This window comes from Arvicanthis niloticus, chromosome 5, assembly GCF_011762505.2.
Source record: "Arvicanthis niloticus isolate mArvNil1 chromosome 5, mArvNil1.pat.X, whole genome shotgun sequence".
Taxonomy (NCBI): Eukaryota; Metazoa; Chordata; class Mammalia; order Rodentia; family Muridae; genus Arvicanthis; species Arvicanthis niloticus.
Window position 1 is genome coordinate 74,481,893 of NC_047662.1, and position 25,905 is coordinate 74,507,797.

At 35.5% G+C, this 25,905-nt stretch overlaps 1 protein-coding gene across 4 annotated transcripts in view; it reads right to left on the reverse strand.

Annotated features, from left to right (window-relative positions):
* Nucleotides 1-25,905, reverse strand: part of Kdm4c (lysine demethylase 4C) — a 161,066-nt gene that overhangs the window by 78,742 nt on the left and 56,419 nt on the right. For all 4 annotated transcript variants that reach the window (XM_034502228.2, XM_034502230.2, XM_076934763.1 and 1 more), the window contains one exon: nt 19,458-19,595. In XM_034502228.2, coding sequence (XP_034358119.1) covers nt 19,458-19,595 — 138 coding nt within the window. The remainder of the gene's footprint in view (nt 1-19,457; nt 19,596-25,905) is intronic.

A 25,905-nucleotide genomic window follows, 5' to 3' on the forward strand; every position in this document is an offset into this window, starting at 1 on the left:
GCATAATTATCACATGCATATAAATTAGCTCCAAGTTTTAATTTCCACTGATAAATTTCCCTTAACAGAGCTCTAAATTTTTGTTTTGTATTTTTGGAAGCAGGCTATAGCCAAGTAACCCTATAACCAGAAACTCCCAATCTTGGAAACTCCTGACATCAAGGTGCTGTTGCTATGACAGATGTGAGCTACTATGTGGCTAGAGTTTTAATATTAATAGAGATGCTAACATTTCATAACTTTTATGTCAGGTTAAGCCAACTTCATAAAGTACAAATAGAAATTCTATAGCTATGAATAGTACTAAGATGTTTCATAATTTCATACCCTGACAACTCCTCAAGCCTTACACACTGAATATGACACGGTCTGCCATTAAACCTGCCAGTAAAACATCCACTACATTTGTTACTTTTGGCAACACTGCTCCAGTTTCAAACAGATCTTGGATTTTGGCAAAATAAATATAAAGAACTTCTATAACTATACCATTTCTAAACAATCTACTGTTACAGAAGTTACTTTAACTTCTCTCAAATATAATCTTAAAGTTTCAGTATTGTTTTAATTGTAGACTAAAGTGTGCTTCTTCAAGTCTGACAATCAGCACTTCCAACAATGTGACTCACATATTTCCTTATCACAGCGATCAATATGAGTAACTATCTTCAATACAAGTCACTGGATCTCCCAAACACAGAAACTTCCTCATCTCAGAACCAAAAGCCAGAATGGCTTCCTGATTTCTCAGATGCTATGAAAAGAAAATTCTACTCTGAAATTGAATAAAGTTTTCCTTTGACAACTTCAAGCAATGTGTTCTGATTACTTGTACCCTAAGCCTCTTTTATCTCCCTAGAAAATTCATTTTAACAGTAAGTGTAAATTGTACCAACTAATCCCAACAATAAAGTTATATTTTGTCTCAACAACTCTAGTATTTAGTTATGCATATTTAGAGTTTAATGTTATTTTTCAGTAATTATGATAAGGTAGGAATAAAAATAATCAATGTCTTTAGAAATGTAGAAATATTTGTATACACATTTTGATTTATTATTCAATCTCTCAAGGCAAATAAACTAAATAAATAAAACTCAGTGCAGATGCTTTCTAATTTCAATGCAGCATAAAGACACTGGGGGAAAAAGGACACTAACAATAGCAACAGTGACATATTCTTTTAATAAGCTTAGATCTGAAGAGGATAATGATTGTGACAATCCTAAGAAAAAATACATAAATAAGATGTAAAATCATATTTCTGACAGGAAAAAAAACTGTGAAAAGAAACAAAGAGGCTTTAGATGGGTGCTTATTCGTTAGTTCCAATGGAGCTGGGAAACCTCTGCTGTGTACATTTGGCTTCTACACTGAATGAAGTTTCAAATTTCTATGATTTATCAGCATGCAAACAGTAGAATAAGAATGTATTCAGTGACTGGGCAAACATCATAGATGTATAAGCTTTTAAAATAGATTGGACATATAAAATCAAACTACCTACCTCAACAGAAGCCAAAACGCAGATGTGGCCACCAATCATTGCTGATTTAATGACCATGAACCATACAAAAGGTTATTAAATATTTTTGAAAAAGGGACATCCCCAAAAAAACAATGCCTTCCTAGAATGACAGGAACACAATAACAAGAAAAAACAGAAACCCTTGTGATATATCCATCAGTGGAGGGAGCTGAGCCAACAGGACATCAGCAGGCTATCAGGGTAGCCCTAAAGAGCTGTTACCCCAGTATATAAAAAGATACCCTCATTCCTTCAAATTTATTAATTGCTAAATCAACCAAAAAACCTGGTTGGGTTAAAATATCTTCAAAAAATATAATATGTGCTAGAATAGGAAAAAACAAAAAGATCATGCAGCAGATCAGTTTACTGAACAACTAAAACCTTGATGCCACACTGCAAGGTAACTGAAAGGCAAAACCCCATCTTCAGCAATGATGAGTAATATAACCATGAACAATGTAGCCACTCTGTGACTCAGTTCCTCAATCAAAAAAAAAAACCAAACCAAACCAAACCAAAACAAAACAAAAAAAACAAAAACAAACAAACAAACAAACAAAAAACCAGGGAATAAATGTGATGAATGCCATCTAGGAGCTGATCTAAGGAGTAAATGTTTTGTTCTTGTAAAATGCTGCTATAAATGTGATGTAAGTGCCCATTAAAAACAAAAACAGAATGTGCCTTATGCGAATGGTTTCTAGCTCCTGTAACCACAAGAACATAGAAGTGATTTTCCTTTGTTGAACAGCTTTAAGGAACTGATGAGATAATGACTAGGCTGCCTTGTCTGGCAACTCATCTTGAGAATCAAGGAGAAGAGCAGTTTCGAAAAATCAAAAAGAAACAGAAATCCTGAAACTTTGTGACATTGACATGTATTATTGAAAAGCCTTGGGGTGAGAGTTCAGTTGAAATGTTCCTCTTTACCTTTCTACCCTGGACAATTAGAATAGTGGGCTCAGTAGTGGTATAAAAGGGAATATCCATAATAGAAAATTCTGTGGCCCAGGTATCAAACAACAAGACTTAGGAAGAGAACAATATCAATCTCTTAGAATCTACCATATAAAAACAACTTTTTCTCAATTGTTTAGGGACAATAGCCCATTCTCAACACAAGACTTTGTTATATGACCAAAATGTATATGGCAATATCCACTTGAATCTCAATAGTAAAAAGTAATTTTCAAAATATAGTGGGTATCTTCATCGTATTTCCATGTAATTTCAACAACTAACATGTACTAATACAGAGAGGGTAATGTCTAAAATTTAAACAGTGTTTCAAAATTTCTGCTTGATTTCAGGTTGTTCAGGAAATTCTCAGTTCCTTCCCTAGCACAAAATAAAACAGATGTAGTGGCACATGTCTATAGTCCAGAATTTAGGAGGTCGAGTCAGGAGGATCAGAAGCTCAAGGTCATTCTGACCATAAAACAACTGAATGGAACAACGTATTTTCTAGTTACTCATGTGGTGTTTTTGTAAACTTACTTTGTTTATAAATCCAAGAAAGTATCTTTCAGAATGATTATAAATATAAAAAATGACTCATACATTAAAACAAATTAAACAATATATTAATATCTATCCTTATGTAATCCGACTGAAAAAATACAGTTTAAAAAAATGAAAGGCTGGCTTAAATGGTCTTTACAGTATAATGCAATTGTAAACCCCTCCCATCATAATACTGTTCTTATTATTAGATATTTACCTATAAATTATATTTGATAATAATAAAAAATGTTTTCTGCCCTGTATATCATATAGGAAAATGGGTTTTTAAACTATAATGTCTAAACTATGGAAGGAGAGAACTAAGTATCAATTTTAAAATGCCAAGTGCTCAATAAAGTTGCCAATAACTGCATCTAAGAACACAATGTTTTATTAAGTTGTCCTTTGAAGACTACTTCACTTATTAATCATAGTAAAATAGGGAAGATGTTCTCTATTTCAGTCTTCTAAAAATTCTTTAAATAAAATTGTCACCATAAAACAAAGCAAAAGTGAATAATACTACCACCAAAATAAATCTACAGGTTCAACTACACATAGCAACAGAAAAACAAATCTAAAATATTTACAGAAGCACAAAAGACTGAATCAAAGCAAACTTGAGCAGAAAATAGAATGCTAAGTTATTACAATATCTGATTTGTGATCAAAGCACAGACCCAGAGTAACAAAAAGCTTTGCAAAAATTGAAATTCAGAGAGGCATAGGGATACACACCTGTGATCACAGTATGTGGGAAGCAGAGGCAAAAGGATCAAAAACACTTAGAAGATACTCAGTGCTACAGAGTTGACACAAGGAAGAAAGAAAGAAAGAAAAAGAGAGAGAGAGAGAGAGAGAAAGAAAAAGAAAGAAAGGGAAAGAAAGAGAGAAAGGATGAAAGAGGGAGGGAACACAAAACACAAACACAAAAACAGATACATTTCAAAGGGTCGTTAGTATTAGTTATCTCTCTCTAATTCCCTCCATTCTTTTGTTCCCAGCTCCCATCCATATTCTTCATGTTTCATCCCCGCCTCCCAGCACATCCCTTTATAATATTATATTCAAGTTTTCCTTCCTGAATAGATTCCCTTCCTCCCACATGGTTTCCTACTAATTATCTAACTAACCTATGTGTACATTCTAAATGAAATAAACATATCTGAAGCTTAAATCCCAGCATCCAGCTATGAGAGAAAATAAGCAGTGTTTATCTTTCTGAGTCTGGCTTACAAATCTAAGGATGATACGTTTCCTATAAAACACACACACACACACACACAATGGAGTCATCATATATTAGTATATTTTTAATTCTGTACATCACACTGAATTTTTCAACAAGAGTCTGCAGAAAAAAGTCTTAGTCTATTTAGCAATAGTATCATTAACATTTTAGTGCACACCAACCACTCACATTATATATCCCTAAAGATGCAAAATTCCCTGATAATTTTTCTAAAGCAGGAAATTACCTTAAAAATGCAGACCAAATAAACTAATGATTTTTATGAAGAGCTAAAACTAGTCCTGCTCTAAACTTTAGACTGGAAAGCTTTTATTTCCAATGGGCAGTATTTAATGCAAACTCATAATGGATCAAAGTACTGAGGGTAATTAACTGTGAGTAATTCATCCTAAATTGAATACCATATCTCTGAAAATCTGCTCAGAAACTTAGCGAGCATTGCAGAAGAGAGAGGCAGAGACAGAGACAATCTGGAAGGCCAGAAAACAAACACAAATTCATTCAATAGCAGAATGGCTCCTGAGATTTCAGAGAGGACAAATGAATTTATCAAAAACTTGGCTATCATAGGAAAGATTCTGAATCTTTGGTACAAGTCCTGAGGCACTTGAATGAGGTTGGATTTACCAGTAATAGACTAATTTCAAGCAGGATAGCATTCAGACTATAGACATTCTGATATACAGTGAGAGTGTGAAAGAAAAAAATAACAGATTGAACAGAAAGACATGAAAACTGTTCCATTTCTCTAGGAAATGAATGTGAATGAGTTTAAAGTTCTAGATCTGAAAGATGAGTAGGGACTAAAATGAAGGCCCACTGCTTCAGAGCACAGTCTGCCCTCTCAGAGATCCTAGTTCAATTCCTACCATTCATTTCAGGTAGATCACAACTGCCTTTAATTCCAATTTCAGGGGATCTGACACTTTCCTCAGGCCTCTTGGGATATCCATATTCTCAGGACAAAAATGCATGCATGCAAAAGCACACACAAAATCATAAAATACATCTTTAAAATAATTTTAAAAAACTTAAGTGTTGGTAAAGAACACCTTTAATGACAGAAGAGGCAGGTGAATTTCATTATAAGGCCAGCCTGGTCTAAAGAGCAAGTTGCAGGACAGCAAAGGCAACAAAGAGAAACCCTGTCTTGAAAACAACCAAAAGAAAAAAAGTTTAAAAGAAAGTTGAGAAAACACCAAAAATTGTTAAAGGAGGTAAGAATTATTAAGGAGACACTCTGCACTGTGCAATGGAATAATAGAAAAGATTTCCTGAGGATAAGACCCCACTCAGAGGCTTACATGTAGTTAAAGTACAAATTCACATGGAAAGAGGTGGTACTTAAACTCAGAGGGAAAATGAGAGAGTTCCTGCTCCAAAGCAATCTCCTTGAATTGTTCTGTAACATGTGATGCAACTGTGCACCAAGACTATAGTCCAAAATGGCAGAAGAACCTGGCATCACTGGTAATGTGGTATTGATCTTATAGGTTTGCAAACCACCAAGAGTGAGGAGATCAGGAAAGCTTATGACAAGTCACTCACAAAAGCCACTGAGGCATAGCAATATGCAGCGGGGTCAAATTTCCTCCCAGCTAGTAGGGACTGCCTGAGCATGAGAAAATAAAACTTCTGCTACAATAATGTTTCTAGGATATTAGCAATGCCAAGACCATGAGATATTTAAAAGCTATAATCTTAGAGCAGAGTCAGGCCAACAAAGAAGGTATGTGTGCTGATGGCCCAATCCCATGAGGCAAGGCTGCTCAAAACTACCACAACCCATATGAAGGTTTTATCATATGCCGTATACGTGATGGCCATGGAGCTATGCACTAAGTTGTTTGTCTTTGCAAGTTTCTATTTAGTTTTGGTCTGATCTTTCCTTGTTACCAGTTTATCCCTGTCTTTCAGAATCAGAATGTTTATTCTACTCTATGGAATAATGAAAATATCTAAGTTTTTAATTTGATAGGTGCAATCAAAAGACTACCCTTGAAGACCAAAAGATACTTAGAACTGGATTTCTGAATAGCATCAAGATATTGAGGATTTTTAAATGCACTAAACATATTTTGCATTATGAGATGAATATGAGACTTACAGGTGAGCAGTAGAATGTTAAGGTTGAAAGTCATTTTTTTTTTTGGGGGGGGGGTCAACCCAACAAGGAATGGTGTTTTGATGCTTAATTATATTTGTCAACTTTAACATTCTTAGAATCATCATACCACTGACTGTGTATGGTTCTCGTTCAAGGACTCTGGAAATAAAACCAAGGAGTGAAATTCTTTTTTTTTTTTTTTTTTTTGGGGTGGGGGGAGAGGTGTTAGAGACAGGGTTTCTCTCTGTAGCCCTGGTTGTCCTGGAACTTACTCTGTAGACCAGGCTGGCCACGAACTCAGAAATCCACCTGCCTCTGCCTCCCAAGTGCTGGGATTAAAGGCGTGCGCCACCACCACCCGGCTAAGGAGTGAAATTCTAAATTAGCTCCTTACTTGGTTCTGATTCACACATACTCCTTGAGACTGCAGAAGAGTACCCATTAGTATTAGAACAAAAGAGCCTCACTAAAGCAGACAATGTTTTGTGCAACTTAAAAAAAAAATGGTGTATTCTAAAACTATCATTAACCTTTTTTCTGATAAAGTAAACCAGACTGATTTTTTTTTCTAACATGTCTGGCAAGATTTATGTACAAAGGGGAAGAAACAAGAACAAAATCCTAAAAGTTAAATGCAGAGGAAACTACTACTTATCATTTTAAAATACTAGTTCCCTAAGCTTCTATGTGTTATAGAGTTTATTCTTAAACAAAATGCATGTGCTAAATTGCCAAAAAAAAAAAAAAAAAGAAAAAAAAAAAAAAGAAAAAAGAAAAAAAAAAAAAAAACAACCAGATTGCCACTAGGTGGAAGCCTACATTTGCAGAAAATAAATACATGAGCATATCAATAATAGTATCTGTAGTCAGAAGAAAACAAATGAAAAAACTAGAAAGCAATTTGAGATTGAAAAGAAACACTATAACTGAGGGAAAAGTCTATACTCATCTCCTCTGAATTGATACATTGCTTCCTGGAAAAAAAAAAAAAGAGAGAGAGAGATAAGTTGGTAAGACACAAGAAGTAAGCAAACTGACAAGGCTCAGAAAATTATCACAAGGCTCACCCAAAAAGTTACAAAAGCAGTAACCAAGTAACCAAGGAGAGGAAGTGCTCCTACTGTCCCAGTTGCTAGCAAGTTACACAAGAAGCCTTAAGGACAATAAATAAATGAATACTTAATTAAATAAGAAGTAGAGGTCCATTTTAATAGAAACAGGTTTCTAAGTCTTCACTAAATACATTCTCAGTTCAGAAAGACAAACCCAATTCATGAGAAAGCCTTCATGAGTTGTATGGCCAATGCTGGGATGAGTTGGGTGATACAGTTGTCTTTCAGTCACCCATACTCCTATAAATAGCCCAAAGAAAGTCACTGGTTCACTATATTAGCCTTGGATTAAATCATTTTCTTCCTCTGTCCTAGTACCAGGAATGGTGGCTCATACCTACAATTCCATCACTCAAGGGGTAAAGGTCTAGGTAAAAATTCAAGCCTGAGGATCACAAGCTCAAGGCTAATCTCAACTACACAGGTAGTTCAAAGACAGCCTGGAATATATAAGACCTAAATAATATATAAGGCCTAAATAAATAAATGAATACTTAATTAAATAAGAAGTAGAGGTCCATTTCAATAGAAACAGGTTTCTAAGTATTCACTAAATACATTCTCAGTTGAGAAAGACAAACCCCATTCAGAAAATGAGAACAAGTTGCTGTACAGACTCATTACCCTTCAATTCCTTCATGTAGATTTCTGTTAGAAATTCTAGGAAAAAAATAATTGGTGTGTTAAAATTCTCAACATTAATTTTCTTGAAGCTTGGATAGAAAACAATTATTAATCAAGTCTTACCGACGGATATTCAGCAGCTTTTCTGTAGTTCAATTCTTACTATTATCACTGGCATTATATATAAATGACCAATTTTTTATTCTAATTCTCCAAGAATTAAGTTAAATTTGTCAAAATAATTTATTAAGAGTAAACAGTTTTCAAATCTTGAGTAGTAAATCACACAGAATTAGTTAGGCACTTATAGTAGATGAATACAATGAGCAGGCCTGGGTATGGGAGATGTCAAAAATCTCCATAAGCTACTGTAAAGGGAGAAGGTGAAGCAATGAGGACCTGGCGAGAATGTGCTTGCTTTGAAAAAAACAATACTCTCTGTACCTATTGAAAGGGCAGGGCTATTTTCAATTTTTATGTCACATTATTCTGTGAATATTTTGATTTAATGTGCAATTACTATATAATATTATGTACTAGCTTCTGAAAAATAAGACTTAAAAATAATACTTTAAAGCATAATATTAAGTCAAAAACAGCAGAGATAAAACCATTCTGAGAGTGATCAAAGAAAGACAGGAGCAAAGACAACGTTAATGTCAAGAAGAAAACAAAATTTAAAAAAATAGACTTTGGGAACAAAATGACGTGTGTGTGTGTGTGTGTGTGTGTGTGTGTGTGTGTGTGTGTGTGTGTGTAAAGAGTTTTAGATCCATAGACCTGTTAAATCTCAGCAAATAAAAATAAAATGCTGGCCGCACAAACCCAAGCACCTGAGTGTGATTCCCAAACCCTTTGTAAAAAGAGTGAACCTATTTGCAAAGGTTATCCTGGTATGGTATAAACACATGCTATGAGGTCATCCTGGTGTGGTATGAACACATGCTATGAGCTCATCCTGGTATGGTATAAACACATGCTATGAAAAGCTTCAATAGTCAAAAACAAATATACTCATAAACATTTGCATTCATACACACATATATATACCCACAAAAGCATACTTACAAACAACACACACAAATACATAGTATACATGGACAAACAAGTAAACATATATACACATGTGCACACACATATACAAAAAATATTATATACACACATATATACATCCCCACAAACGCTGTTTTAAGAAATTAAAATAAAATTCTGCTTTGTAACTATGTTTAGAAAGAGTATTTATTCTTTTTTTAAAATTTTGAATTGCTTGTTGGCTTTTGCTATATGTATTAAAAAGTGTTTATCACCCATTTATATTCAAAAGTCTGTATTAGATTTTGTAAATTCCATCAAGACTATGGGAATTAAATATTATAATATCTCACTATTTTTGTTTTCAAACTGATGACTCCACAGTAGTGTGCATCACTATGACATAGTGTCTCTTTCAAGGCCTTTGGAACTTCGGGTCTCCTCCTAGCTCTTCCTAATCTACCGCTTTCTTGGAGGATATTATTGATTTTGTTTTGTTATGCTAAAAAGATGATTCTAACTTATGTAAGATTTATGTTATCATTTATATTTCCTGTAGATTTGATTTATTAAATGAAAATATCATTTGCTACTTACCAAATATTTGCATTCAAATTGAACTGTTATCTTTTGTGAATTGGCTATAATTTATTTATAATTTATTATTATTATTATTGTGAATTAATAATTCACAATCTGTTCAAGGCTTTGATCCTTAGCAGTGGAGCACTGTATGAACAGCATATACAGATACAGACAGTAAAACAGACACTGTACTGGGGAGGGCCTACACAGTGAAAATGCCTGTACATGCACGCCTGACCCAGCTCTCATTTTCCCACAGTTCAGGAAGCTGCTTATTCATTTTGCAGGGCTTCAGTAGAAGAACTAACTAGATATGTATGCCCCATTTTGCCCCAATTTTTTATGATAAAATCTCAGTGTGACTAGATGCAAAAACCAACTTTGAAGTGAGGATGTTGTTTGGAGTTCTCAAATAGGAAAGTGAGGAGCCTGGCTGGGGTCATGAAGTAGGGTTGGTGGTAAAGCAGTAAACTTGCCTTGGCTTAAATGCTGACACTGTCTTAAATTCTGTGAGTTGCATTTTCCATTATCTGTGTAATAACTGCATTAGTTATTTGGTTACTAAATATGAGCTTCATATGCTACAACTGCATAACACATATATGCAATACTTTAAGAAATATAGATTTGGAGACTGGTGACGTAACTTAATAGTAGACTGCTAATCTAGCATGTCTAAGGTAATGGGTTTGAGCCCAACACAGGGAAGGACAGGAAAGGAGAGAACTGTTAAATGAACAAAAGCCAGGCAGTCGGGATTCTTTCCTTCATACACAGTAAGAACAGATAAACATTAAACTAATATTTTATGACGCAAAAAAAAAAAAAAAATCTGTAAAACCTAGTTACTTATGGGTCTGAGGCAAGAGGGCAACTTGATTTCACGAGTTCTGAGTTGTAGTTCATAATGTCTATTCGTTACCCACACTAAATTCAGTATTAGCATGGTAACCTTCCAGGAGCAAAAAAAAAAAGAAAAGAAAAGAAAAGAAAAAAAAAAAAAAAAAAAAAACCAAGATGCCTAAGGAAGTTTTAACTGTCTCAGCTAGAAAACGAAGCAAATAAAAATAAAACCCAAAAATTCACTTTAAAAAATGATAGTTGAGTCTTTGAACAAAGACTGCACTAGACTGAAGACTTTGTTGGAAGAATGCTTAATTGACTTAATTTACCATCATTAAAAATAAAAGACTGAAATATAAAATAGAATGAATCTATACCCTAAAATTATATTCTAGAAAATTTCCTATTTGAAATCAACTGCAGCTTCCAGTCTGGGCCTGAGCACTGAGCAGATCCCAGGCAGCATCTTTGCCCCCAATCTCACAGAACACAGAGGAAGCAGGGCTCCCAGGAGCTCTAACCCAGGCAGTATCTTAGGTAAGCAGACAGCAATGCCTACCCCCAAACTATGAGTAACTGAGACCCACTAGGACCCAGGAAGTCACTCATGGCCCAGAGCACTGGTTCCTTAAGATCTGGGCCTGAGCACTGAGCAGATCCCAGCAGCAGTTCTGCCCCCAATCTCAAAGAACCCAGAGGAAGGCTGCCCAAGAATTCTAACCTGGACAGTATCTTAGGTAAGCAGACAGCAACGCCTACCCCCAAACAAGGAGTAACTGGGACCCACGAGGGCCCAGGAAGTCACTCCTGGCCAGGGGCACTGGTACTTTCCTGTCTGGGCCTGAGCACTGAGCAGATTTTGGGCCCCAGCTCTTATCCCAGTAGTAACACCCACCCCACACAGTTCTGATACAACCAGGATAATAGGAAAAACAGGCTCCAGTCAGAGACAGAGCAGGTAGCACTAAGGAGATCCAGATGGCAAGAGGCAAGCACAAGAACATAAGCATCAGAAACCCAGGGTTCTTGGCACCATTAGAACCTAGTTCTCCCACACAAGAAAGTCCTGAATTCCCCATATTACTAGGAAAGCAAGATTCAGATTTAAAATCACTTCTAATAATGATGATAGAGGACTTTAAGAAGGATATAAATAATACTCTCAAAGAATATGAGGAGACATATTAAACAGGTAAACAGGTAGAAGCCCTTAAAGTGGAAACACAAAAATCCATTAAAGAATTACAAGAGAACACAACCAAACAGGTGAAGGAATTGAACAAAACCATCCAGGACATAATAATGGAAGTAGAAACAATAATGAAATCACAAAGGGAGAGTACCCTGGAGATAGAAAACCTAGGAAAGAAATCAGGAGTCATAGACACAAGCATCACCAACAGAATACAAAAGACAGAAGACAGAATGTCAGGTGCAGACCATACCATAGAAAATATTGACACAACTGTCAAAGAAAACACAAAATACAAAAAACTCTTAACACAAAATATCCAAGAAATCCAGGACACAATGAGGAGACCAAACCTAAGGATAATAGGTATAAATGAGAGTGAAGATTCCCAACTTAAAGGGCCAATAAGTATCTTCAACAAAATTATAGAAGAAAACTTCCCTAATTTAAAGAACGAGATGCCCATAAACATACAAGAAGCCTATAGAACGCCAAACAGACTAGACCAGAAAAGAAATACCTCTCGTCACATAATAATCAAAACATCAAGTGCACAAAACAAAGAAAGAATATTAAATGCAGTAAAAGGAAAAGGCCAAGTAAACATATAAAGGCAGACCTATCAGAATTACACCAGACTTCTACCAGATACTATAAAAGCTAGAAGATGCTAGAGAGATGTCCATACAAACCCTAAGAGAACACAAATGCCAGCCCAGGCTACTATACCCAACAAAACTCTCAATTACCATACATGGAGAAACCAAGATATTCTATGACAAAACCAAATTTACACAAGATCTTTCCACAAACCCAGGATTACAAGGGATACTAGCAGGAAAGCTTCAATACAAGGAGGGAAATTATACCCTAGAAAGAGCAAGAAAGTAACCCTCTTCCAACAAATCCAAAAGAAGCCACACAAAGATAATTTCACCTCTAATAACAAAAATAACAGGAAGCAACAATCACTGTTCCTTAATATCTCTTAACATCAATGGACTCAATTCCCCAATTAAAAGACATAGGCTAATGAACTGGATACATAAACAGGACCCAGCATTTTGCTGCATACAGGAAACCCGCCTCAGTGACAAAGACAAACTCTACCTCAGAGTAAAAGGCTGGAAAACAATTTTTCAAGCAAATGGTCCTAAGAAACAAGCTGGAAAGGCCATTCTAAAATCTCCAGCCTGAGAACACAAAGGGAGGGACTCATGGCTCCACCTGTATAGGTAGTTGAGGGTGCCCTTACCAGGCATCCATTGGTACCTGAAAGTTTGGATTACCTATTGCTGGGGAATTTAAGAGCAGAGAGGCAAGAATGAGAGGATATTGGGAGCACACCCTCATTGAAACTTCCACAATTATATGGATTAGACATGACAGATGCAAGCTGCCAGAAGACTAGATTACAGAATTCAAACAAAAAATTATCTTGATACTAAAATTTGTTTTGAAAATTGTATAATGCAGAATACATAGCCTTGGTGTATCTATTCATCAAGCAAGCTGAGCAGACCTGCTTAAACATCTGATGTCCTGGAATTCCAGCTGGATGCAGTGAAGACACAGCATCAGAGGCTTATCAATTGACTCTTACCCCTACCCCTCTTCTAATATCTCAATGCCTATAAGGAGCTTGAAGAAGTTAATAAAGAGTCAGTGCCCCTATTCCCTGGGCTTGGGGACTGAGGTGGTTAATATTGGGCTGTCTTTCTAGGGAAAAGTAGTGGTTTTGTTGGAACAGGGAGGATTAGCTAAGATTTATTGCATAGCCATAACCTACTGGTAGATCTTAATTGTTATTAAGATGAAGTTATAATTTCTTAAAGAGTACAAAATTTACTTTGATTTCAAATTTAAGGTTTTCATTGGTATGAGCTTCTTATTGATATAAAAGGGAGATGAATATTGATACTCTCATGGGCATTGTGCCTGTATAACACATTTAGGAATACAAGGCTTAGACCCAGTCCTTCTTTAACTTTTTTTTTTTTAACTGATTTGAGATCGTTAGACTGTGAGTTAAGGGACTATAGCAAATTCATGGCTTGGAGTTTATGGTTAGGGAGTTTTCTATATTTTATTTAGAAATAGCTGAGAGGAATTAACAGACAACAGTCCAGATTACCTTACATGGATAGTTGGTTTTCAAAACATCAGAAGTCCACAGAATTGTTGTTACAAACATTTCTGTATTAATGTTCATTTTGATTAGAGACCTGTCTGCTCCTGACAGCTTCCTGTCTTGGATTCTAAGAAGAAATTGAGCATCTTTGGAGTTATTCCAGTTGTGGTGAGACAGCCACTAGGCAAGAATTGCCTCTTTCCATCTACAGACAAATTATTGTCCAGAAAAGGACACACTTTGCAGAATAGTCGATTGATTATATTTGCCAAGATAGAGTAATCAGCCCTTAATAATTCTGCATCACTAGGTCTGTCAGATGATCCTGGGCCAGAAGGCTGAAGATCTCATGCTCCAACATTTTGTAGTATAGGAACTGTCCAGGTGTTCAGCAGTCTCTATAAATTGGCTAAGTTTTAGAAGCTATGCTTTGTGCTTCCCATAATTTCAGTTAACTCAGTCATTCTGGATTTCTGACTGGTTTGAAAACTTACAGTCTCATAGCCAATCCTGGCTATTTACTTTGAGAGAAAAGATTTGAGAGGATGGTTTTCAGCTGATGGCTTCATTCTAAAGCCAACAAAAAAAGCCAGGTTCAGAACTAAGTCTTTTAGTTAGGAGAGATGACAGAGGTTCTGGTTAGTCAACAAAATGATGCCTGGGTATTAGGTCTATCTTGCACCCTATTGACACAAATTGGTATAGTTATGTTCTAATTGTATTTTGAGAGAAAAATTTTATTTTAACAGGAAGGGTGATATGTAGGAGGAGCTAAGGTCAGAGGAGTATGGAGAGGAAGAGTAAGGAGAGGAAGAGGAGAAGGAAAGGAGGAGCTAGGTGATGAGGGGGGAGTGGACATGGAGGTGGATGTTCATGTGTCCCTGCCAGTCAAAGATAGTTGATATATCTAGGTTGGGTATTGGGTTACACTTCTGATTGATATTGAGCATTACCAAACTTATAAAGCCTTTGGTTAACATTAAGAAAATTGTATAAAAGCAAAAAGGAGAAGGGAGCATGGGATCGGGTTTCCTAGGGAGGGGAAATGGGGAAAGGGGATGGCATCTGAAATGTAAATAAAGTATCCAATAAAAATAAATTTAAAAAAAGAAAAAAATAAAAAGGAAAAAATTTAAAAACAGAAATCAATTGCAGATTAAAAGGAAACTAATTTTAAATATTTCTACCATATCTATTGACATATATTCAAATGCCTAAGAATTCAAATGTTAGAATAACTTTAAATGAGTAACCTAACAATTCTGAATCTTGTCAGCAAATATTTTCAGATCAGTAGTTCAATTTTCAACATTCAACATCACATATATAGTTACTTCAAATAAAATTATCTCAAAATAAAGTGTCACCAACTACTGCACCCTCTCCTAAGAAAACAACATCCTTCATGAGTTATGACAAGTCTCTCACTCTACACATTGAAAAAAGCACCAGTTTCTGAAGATATAGGCAAGACATGATTGTCACTGAAAACAATCAGTATAGTCAAAAACTCTAACAGCTACCAGGTTTTATTTAATGTGAAATAAAAACAAATAATCTAAGAAATTCTGATTAGTCCTAGTACAAAGGCCATTCTCTTTATATAGTGAACAGAATAGCCAATATGGTAAGGACAAGTAGTGAGGAACTTACCTTCCTCTATCTTTCATTAGAATTTCATAAGGAAGAAAATAGTTTTGCTAACCCTACTGACTCAGAGCAGTACAGAATGCCATTCATTCATATGTGGGGGAAGAGGGTACTGCCTTCAACATCTCACTGCTTCTAATGAATGGCCTTAAACCTGGTCATCACAGTTCCCATACACATACTGACTCAGAGACATGCACGAACACAAAAGAAATATAAGGATTATAACAATTTGGAAGAGGTAATGAGTTTGACAACAATCACAGGATGAGACTTCCAATCAACAAAAGCCAAACCTTAAGAATAAAGTTTTCTTCTTTCACTATATACCTACAGGTCACTAATGATTTCATTGGAAACCAGTAAAATCCCTTTTCCAGTCCCATTACAGAGGCAGCATCAGAAATCACTATACCACCACAAGTTAAGCATCAAGGGACAAAGGAAGCAGTACTGGACCCCATGAGTACACCCTCTATTCTTACCTGTGGTCTCCAGACCAGCATCAACATGAAGCAAGAAGTCTCAGTAAATGGAGCTTTTCTCTCTTTCAACAAGCAACATATATTAGTGACAGATTTCTCTGTCAACCAAACCTGATAGCTTAAAATCAAGAATCTCCTAACAAAGAAAATGGTTAGGTGCTTTTCAATAAAAATAGCCTTTTGTAATAACTGTTCTGAGAAATCAAATTAGAAATTTGGAATAATGTGAGGTTACATGTTTTAGAGTGTATGAATGAATGATTTCCATATATATGTATATACATTATAAAGAAGATTCAGAGTACTCATGTTATCCTATCCTCATCAATTAATCTGGTGCATCTCCAAAGACTTTTATCATACAGGTTTACATTGCATTCAAGCCATATGAAAAGGAGAGCGGGGCCTCAACTCCTTGTCCAGCCGTGAAGATGCAGAGGTCTATTTACAAAAGTGACAAAAGCTTTACTCAGAAACACCTACAAGTCATGAGCTCTACAACTTAGAAAAATTCAAAAGAACAAATAAGACTAAGAATTTTAGGAATCCACAAAGCTAAAAGTCTATTTACTACAATCCCTAACAAACCCATACATCGTATAAGTGATGAGCAAAACAGATAATTTGTGCCCAAAACACAATTTCATGTGTTTAAAAGCTATATATAATGTTGTAAATTAGTAAGGTGATTTACCTTGGCTATGTCAAAAAGCAATTAAAGTCTAAAACTCACATCACATTTTAGTATAAGAAAATAATGGACTAAGAATGAGTTCATAAGCTACTGAAACATTTAAAATTGTCTATTAAAAGGTTAAGTTCCTGTTTTTAAGCAGACACCAGAAAGTAGATTCTCAATTATTAATCATCATTTGCTAATTTTTACTCATCTATAGACAGATGATTAAGCTAGCTGCCATCCAAATGTCTAAAATCTGTGTATTATCTTGTATGAAAAAACATAGACTTGAACATTGCTTGTTCTGAAGTAATTATACATATATTTGTTTCAGAAAGGTCTATAGAACTGGAGCTTGTCAATCAGCAAGGAAAAGACCCTATTCTTATAACTCTACAGAAGTAAATTTCGCTAGCAACCTGTGCTGTTTTAAATGAGCCCCATAGGTTTATATTTGAATGCTTGGTCCCCACTTGGTACAAGCATTAGGAATGATTCAGAGGTACGTCACTGGCTTTGCAGTTTCAAAAACCGATGTCTACCCCACCTATAAGCTCTCAGCTACTGCTCAAAGCAAATGCTCAGAGCAAAGCCACACCACCTGGCCCATAGGAAGAGAAGAGTGAGGGAAATACTTACATAGGACATATGAAACATTTTAAATTAGCTAGCCTAGTGTTTGTCTCAATAGTTATGTGACTAATAAAATAAAATGAAAAAAACCAAATAAAGAAGTAATATGAATGAGTTTCACATGCATATGATTTCTCCCCTTACAGCAAATCTTTAAAGTAAAGAGGACATTCTAACTTTGTTGGAAAATAAATTACTTTCCTGACATATACATACCATATCTAGCAAGAATAAGAAAATTGGGCTTAGATCCACCTCTGTAACACCTCAGCCAGCTAAGGTTCTAAGGTATACAAACACCCACAATTCTTCACTGGTGGCTGTCCACTCCTACTACAAAAATTTGAAAAAAATGATCTCATTGCTTATGGCTATGAAGAAAGAAGAAGTGTCTTGTTTTGGTCAATATCACTAAACAGTTTTGAAGCCTGTAATAAACAAGCACTAAGCTATTTTTCTACTGATCTAAATATCTACAATAGCTTACTCATTCTGCCAAATTTAAAGGTGCAAAACATAAAATCACATTACAACTTCATGTTTATAGCAAGATTTGAACACAGGAGAAAGCATTTCATTTCAATGCAAGCACTGAGGTTACAGGCCAAGAAATACATGCTGAGTGTCCTATTTCTCATTAAACAAAATATGATACTGTTTAGTAGGAATTTGTTCAGTTATATGCCTTTGTAAGCAACCCCTCAGGAATAGGCATTAATCATTTTCTTAGGTTGTGTAGTCATGCAAACTTGTCTGTGCTTGACTGAATAACCCTAAACATTCTCATAAAACTCTAATTTTTATGTAGCAAACAAACTAGACAAGACAGTAACAGAAATATAAAAAATAAGATGAGAACTTGTTGAGAAAAAGATGGGATTGAGTAGGAGTGGGAAGAAGATGTAAGGTTTGGAAGGCTAAATGACCAAATATAATGTGTTTATAAAAATATATAAAGGACCCTGTCAAAGAATCAAAACAAACCTTTAAAAAAGAATTCATTCAAATATTTTCTAAGTTGCCAAAGAGTAGAATTTTTTATATATTTTAACGTTATACAGTCTTCTAAATACACCTGTAAATTAACTTAAGAGTGATTTTCCCTAAATTCACGAAATGGTCATACACACAGTTTTTCTCAGAGTAGGCTGAACATTCACTTGTACCATGAAGTAGCTAAGAAATGGCCTAAAAGCTTCATTTATCATTTTTTCACTGATTGTGTCAACTTCATATATTTTGAAATAGTTTCATTAAGACCTAGCCCTCTCTCAGTCTGCTTCTCCCAAAAAGTCATTGGAAAGGGTAATATCATCAATTGTTTAAGATGTCTCTATTCTAATGCCTCAAGGTAAAAGTAATTCAATTCAATAGAAACTGTTTGTTGCAGATGAAAATACACAGTACATGAACTAGAACAAATAGTGTTTTTAAAAATAAAACTACAAACAAAAGTTTATGTAAGTTTAATGACATTGTTTATATAAACTAAAACAAATAGTTTTGAAACTAAAACTACAACAAATCTTTATAACAAGTTTAACATTAAGATATAAAATATGTTTTACATTGTTACTACTTAGGAATTTAATTTTGCATTAAGGAAGCCTTAATAATTTCTTTTTTTTTTTTCCTTTCGTTTCAGAGCTGAGGACCGAACCCAGGGCCTTCGAGTTAAATCTCCAACGACAATAATTTCTTTTTACCATTCTTTCTCAACCACCAACAGTTCTAAATGTAACTAAGTAATCACTTCCTTCTATAACCTGTTGTTTTCTAAACAACTGACTGAACTTTAATGAGATGCCCAAGTCTCATTTAACACACAGCCAAGGGAAAATGCTGCAGGAAACCCAAATGGTAGCTTTGAGAGAGAAAGTAACCATCTACAGAAAAAATGTCTAGTCAGAGTAAACTGTCCTATAACAATCCCAAAAGAGAAAAATTCAGTACTGAGTGGCCACTTGTCTTATGAAAAGTAATATAACTAACCTGACAAAAATTACTGTAGCCACAGTCTGAATGGGAACAAACACTACTGCTACACAAGTTCATTAGGTACATGGTATATATGCTTCACTTTTCAGGAAAAACTTACCAATTTAGCAACCTTTCCATAGTCAATCCATCTGACAGTAGCAAAATTTGTAGATTCAGCACAATTGAACCCATGATTAAAACCAGCATGATATCCATAAGGAAAAGTGATCATAAATTCTCCAGCCTCCTGGGTGATCTGTAGAGTTTGAGGAGACAGAATGTTCAATACGTTTCCAAATCATTATTTAATGATTAGTATATATTTCTTTTTGGTTTTTTCTAAACAGAGTTTCTCTATTCTTATTCTTCTTTAACACACCCCCCCCCCAAAAAAAAAAAGTCAAACTATCACAACTATTTTAAAATAATAAAAGTTCTGGATGTTGATATGGCTCAGGGGCTAATAGTGCCTGGTAACTTGAGTTCAATCTCTGGGAGCAACAATACAAACAGAGTTTGTATTGTCAGCAAACACAAAATTGAATGTGAACATCTCATCTGCAGGTACAACACAGAAAATGGATTCACTAGTGCAGTCTATATTCTGCATGTCTTATTACGCAAAACCTCTCCCAATTGTAATATATTATTTATCATTACTACTCTTTCAAGATAGTATATATATTCTTGATGGCAGGTCTACTAATAATGTTGAGAATATACTTATGGATAAAAAACGTTACCATTAGAACAAATATAAAATATCTACAGTGATTTCCAGTCCTAAACACCAACTACAGTTGGCAAAAGAATGAATAAATAAACAACATAAAATGAGAACCAAAAATAAATAAATAAATAAATAACAGTCATGGACAAGACTGTCAATCCTGGAAAAGATGCCAACTATTATTTATTATGTTGTTTTTAACAAATAAAAAAATAAAATAAAATAAAATAAAAAAGGAAGAGAGGCGGAGAGCCTCTGGGGCTGCTTTGCAAGAATCTGACATGGGCCAAAGACAAGGAAATGGGCTGCTTGGCAGGAATATGATATTGGCCAAAGAATAGGAAGTAGGCTTCAGGCAGGAATCTGACATTAGGCTAGAACAAAGATGTAATTTCAAACAGGAATCTAAATCGTAGGCTACAAGGAAGAAGTAATCTCAGGCAGGAATCTAAATATTAGGGTAGAACAAAGAAATAATTTCAGATAGAAATTTAAATTTTAGGCTAGAATAAGAAAGTAGGCTTCAGACATGAAAATGACTTTGGTCTAGGACAGAGAGGTAGGCTCAGATATTTTGGTCATCCTGATAAGCCCTTAGAAACAGGGATCACAGTAGTGTTCACAAAATTGTATTTTATGCCTTGCTTGTTCTTTGACTATTTGTTTATTGTCTTGCTTGTTCCTTGACTATTTGCATCTATTGTATTGCTAGACCGTCAACCTAGAACTGACCTTAATACATTCATGTAATTAAAATGGTATAAAAGCAAAAAGGAGGAGGGGGGATGGGATAGGGGGTTCTAGGGAGGGAAAATGGGGAAAGGGGATGACATCTGAAATGTAAATAAATAAAATATCCAATAACATAGAAAGAAAGAAAGAAAGAAAGAAATAGAGAAAGAGAGAGAGAGAGAGAGAGAGAGAGAGAGAGAGAGAGAGAGAAAATGAAGTAAGAATTTATAAAACTCTTAAAGAAATGAAAAAAAAAAAATTTTACCATTCAGTTCTCACTGGTGGAAGATTCCCCTAAAACATCTGAAACAAAGCCAAGTAATGTTGTGTTTGAAGTTACTGAGCCATATGAAACAATTCTCTTATCATTTCAGTTCTAAAATGTTGGGAAATAAATGTAGAATGATGTAGAAATGTGTATTTAAATATTTAGCAGTATAACTATATAAATATAAAAGTATATACTGCAATCAAACTGGCATCTTGGCCTTGTTAGTTGTTGATTGTGAAATGTCCTGTAACTACATTACTGGCCTAATTTAAAGAAAACCAGATTATCACATCAAACCCACAACTAAAAAAAAAGAAGTTCACATGCCCAGGTCAAATCCCAGAAACAAAAGCAACATGATTGGCCAAAAAAGCATGTCTCTTATCAAACTCACTATTCCTATAGAGAACAGAGAAGTTAATAGAAAATTATAAACAATCATAAACTTTATTTAAAAATACAAGGAATTTTACAATGGCATATACAAATACTTTACTTAACTCCAAAGGATAACAAAAAGACCTTGAGTTATATCTAATACAAACACGTATGTGAACAAAATAATAAAGGTAATTCAGGATTTAAAAACTGAATTTAATAAAGAGGTAGAAACACTGAAGAGAACACAAGCTAAAACGAAAATAGAATTCAATCACTCAACATACAGAAAATGTGGTATACTATTAAATTTCCTAATCATCAAATTATAGGCATAGAAGAAGGAAAGAGGGCATACGATTGATACCGGGGGCTCTCTCAGTATCACTTTTGTAGGAGTTCAGGAGTTCTATTTCTGTCTGAATTGTATGGTGTTGTATTTTAAAAAGTTTAAGAAGCACAAGTAATTAGTGACTGCGGGCAGATGGAGTAATAATTAGTCTCTTCATATTGGTTAACCAATATTACAAAGTGGTCAGCTCTGAAACCACATATACAACAACAACAACAAAAAAGAACTCAACCAGACATATTTGTAAATTTGTACAAAAATATAGATATGTAGATAATAATAGTATTCAAAGAAAGAGGCTTTCAATTTGAGAGTGGGAATACACATGGGAGGGCTTAGACAGAGGGAATATAGAAGACAATGAAGAGAAAAATGGATGGGGAAAAGTGATGTAATTCTATTTTAATTAAAAATGTAAAAATAATAAAATATAAAAGAAGTTTTATTAAAAATAAGAATCTCTCTATTTCATGCTCTGTCTACCAGAACCTGACAAATACAGAAGTAGATGCTCACAGCCAACCATTGGACAAAGTGCAGGGTCCCCAATAGAGGAGTTGGAGAAGGGACTGAAGGAGTTGAGGGGTTTGTAGCCACATGGAGGAGCAACAGTGTCAACCTGCCAGATCCCCAAGAGCTCCCAGGGACTGGACCACCAACCAAAGAGTACACATGGAGGAACCCATGGCTCCGGCCACATATGTGGCAGAGGATGGCCTTGGTGGATATCAGTGAGAGGGGCAGCCCTTAGGCCTGAGGGTGTTCAATGCCCCAGTGTAGCGGAATGCCAGAGCAGGAAGGTGGGAGTGTGTGGATAGGTGGGAGAGCACTTTCACAGAGGGAAGTGAGATACAGGGTTTCTGAAGGGGAGACCTGGAAAGAGGAAAACAATTAAGTGTAAATAAAATATCCAGTTTAAAAAAAAAATAGAAAAAAAAAAAAAAAAAAAAAAAGAATTTTACAATAGAATGTAAAACCCTTTAAATAAACTGTCTTTTCTAATACTTAGAATAACTATCAGTAATTGTTAGTATTATCTCTATTTTAGAGGTAAAGAAGGTAAAACTCTAAAACTAATGTAACAAAAACCAGGAGTGAGCCTAACAGATGTAATTCTACAACCACCAACTATCATTGGCTCCTATGACATCACAGAAAGAACTATTTGACAAACATTATGTTATTATGTGTCCTGCATCAAATCAAGGTGGAAAACAGAAGTGGACACAATTCCACACTAAGTCAATAATTAATTACTGGTACACCTCATTGTGTTGGAAGTTAAATTTCTCCTGCTACTTTCTATTAGAGCCACAGAAGCCGACGTAGTCAATGAAATACTGTGTAGTAGCAGAGAATCTGAAGTACAAGAAAGAATTCAGTGCAGGATCAGCCTCCTTCCCACCAAAAGCTGGAAGAAGGAATTTATTTTTTTAAAGATCTATTTTTATTTATTTGAGCACACTGTAACTGTCTTCAAACACACCAGAAGAGGGCATCAGATCTCATTACAGATGGTTGTAAGCAACCATGTGGTTGCTAGGAATTGAACTCAGTACCTCTGGAAGAGCAGTAAGTGCTCTTAACCCCTAAGCCAGCTCTCCAGCCCAGAAGGAATGGTTTTAAGTTCCCTTTTGTACTCCAAAACTGTAAGTGTTTCAGTGCTGTGAAGAGACAATATAACCACAATAATTCTTACAAAAAAAAAAACAAAAACAAAAAAAAAACAAAAAACCCCACCTTTAATTTGGGCTGGCTTAGAGTTTCAGAGCTTTAGTTCCTTATCCTCATCCCGAAAAGCCTGACAGTGAGCAGGTAGACAGGATGCTGGAGAAGGAGCTGAGAGTTCTACATCTTGATCCACATCAGGAGACTGTGTGCCTCACTGGGGGTGGCTTAAGCATATAGGAGACCTTAAAGCCCACCCCCACAGTAACATACTTCCCCCAACAAGGCTCTATCTACTCCAACAAAGCCACACCTCCTAATACTGTCACTTCTTACAGGGGTCACATTCAAACACATGAGTCTATGGGGGCCCTACCCATTCAAACTACCACCATGTATGTTTCAAGCCCCCACTCAATCATGATGAAAATAGCCTACTCTGTACTACTGATAATATACATAAACTTCTGATCATAGAAATATACTACCAATACTTAGACCAATTCTAATCTTCAGGTGATTTGCTTCCCTTAATAAATGATAGGCCAGCATAGTACCATTTAACTATATTTAACAGACCTTGCATTTTTTTAAATATAGCATCTCACAATGTGTCCCAACTGGCCTCAAGCTCAATGTTCCTGCATTTGTGTATTGTATGCTGAGGTTACAACCTTGTGTTGCCACACCTTCTTAAGAAAGAAGTTTCCTAAACTGGGAAGCACTAGTCCATTACTTCTGACAGGCATATATTAGGCTTTAAGTTGCCTTTTGTACTCCAACAAGTAGAATATCTTATGAAGCAACTGTCAATTAATTTTTAAAAAGCACTCTACGGTCATGTATACTAAACCCACAAAAGCATTGTGTCTGCAGGTCTGGCCAAGTCTCACTCTGGCAGAAGCCGCTTCTCCCTATAACCGAGCCAGTCCCAAATAATGTACATCTTAGAGCCAATGTTCTGTTCTGTTTTCTCCATGGATTTAAGTGTGTGAGTAAACATGTTCACCACCAGAATGTATTTACTGCACAGCTGCAGCTATGTAGTGAACCCAGATGACCTGCTCAAGCTGAATGAAAAATCTTATTTTGAACAAAGCTTTGCCTCTAAAAGAAGATAACATTGGAAACTTTGTTATGCTGAAGATAGTTCTCCTCCTTCCCAAACTATGCAACCCCCTCCTCAAGATACTTCATGGACTTTCCTTTTCCCCATGCCACAAGGCCCACACAGGTCTCTGAGGCTTCCCACAAACAACACAACTTAGGTCCAGTCCTTCTCACTTCAAAGGTTCTTCCTGAACTCCCCATCCCTGAGTCAGTGGTAGGCTCCCTCCTTCCTATCCCATAGCCCTACACTGCTCCTCAAGGAGAACATAAAAAAAAAAAATTTTTTTTAATGCAACCTTGCTCTTCCCAGTGTAATAGTACCCTCAGCTCCTCTGGGAGCTCCCTCTACAACCCATCAGTTAGGTCCATCTCCTATGTAATCTCCCTTCTCAAAGAAAATAGGTAGACATCATTCCAGGATCTTCTCTTCAAATGCTGTCAGACTATCAAGGCCCTCCAGGCTCTCCCATTCTCACCACTCAAAATACACTGATAACTACTTCCTATAATATTAGCTTACCACTTTTCTCCAGGATCTTACTTCCCAATGCTCCAAGATATCCCCTACCCCAAACAACTCCATAGTACTTCTGCCCTCACAAGGAAAGTGCTTTTCAAGATCTCCTCCACCTATCTTCCACTTACAAACAACTTACTCAAAGTTGTACAACAGTCTTGAGACCTGCTCTGGAAAGCAGCAGAAGGATGGAGCAGCATGGAATGTGCTAGACAGTGTTTGTTCCCAAAGACACCAGTAGACCTTCCAATGAAGATTATGAATAGAAACTTCAACTCTTAATACAAAAATGGGTCTACGAAAGTATCACAAAAGTAAACAAAGTAACAGATATAATAATTCTTAATATTAATGCAATCATTCTCCAGAAAAAAAGACACAGATAAGCAGACTAGACTAGAAAACACAATACATCTTATAGCTTCCTCCACAAAACATATTCCATTATCTTGAAATAAAAAATGAAAAGTAAGTACTTGAAGCAAACAAAAGTAATAAAAATACAGGCTTAGCTTTTAATATCTAACAAAATAGACTTCAATCCAAAATTAATCAAGAATGATGAGGAAGATTATATGAATCCGAGGATACACACTAAGCACAGGTGCACCCTTCACAAAAGACATACTACTTGATCTACAATATGCACTAACTCTAACAAAGTGATTGTGGGTGACTTTAATATGCGTTTCTTACCAAGAAATCATGTTGACAAAGACCAAACAGAAAAATGATGGATTTAACTGTCATTGCAAATCAAAAGAATGTGAAGGATATTTTAGAACATTCTAGAAGACATATTCTTCTA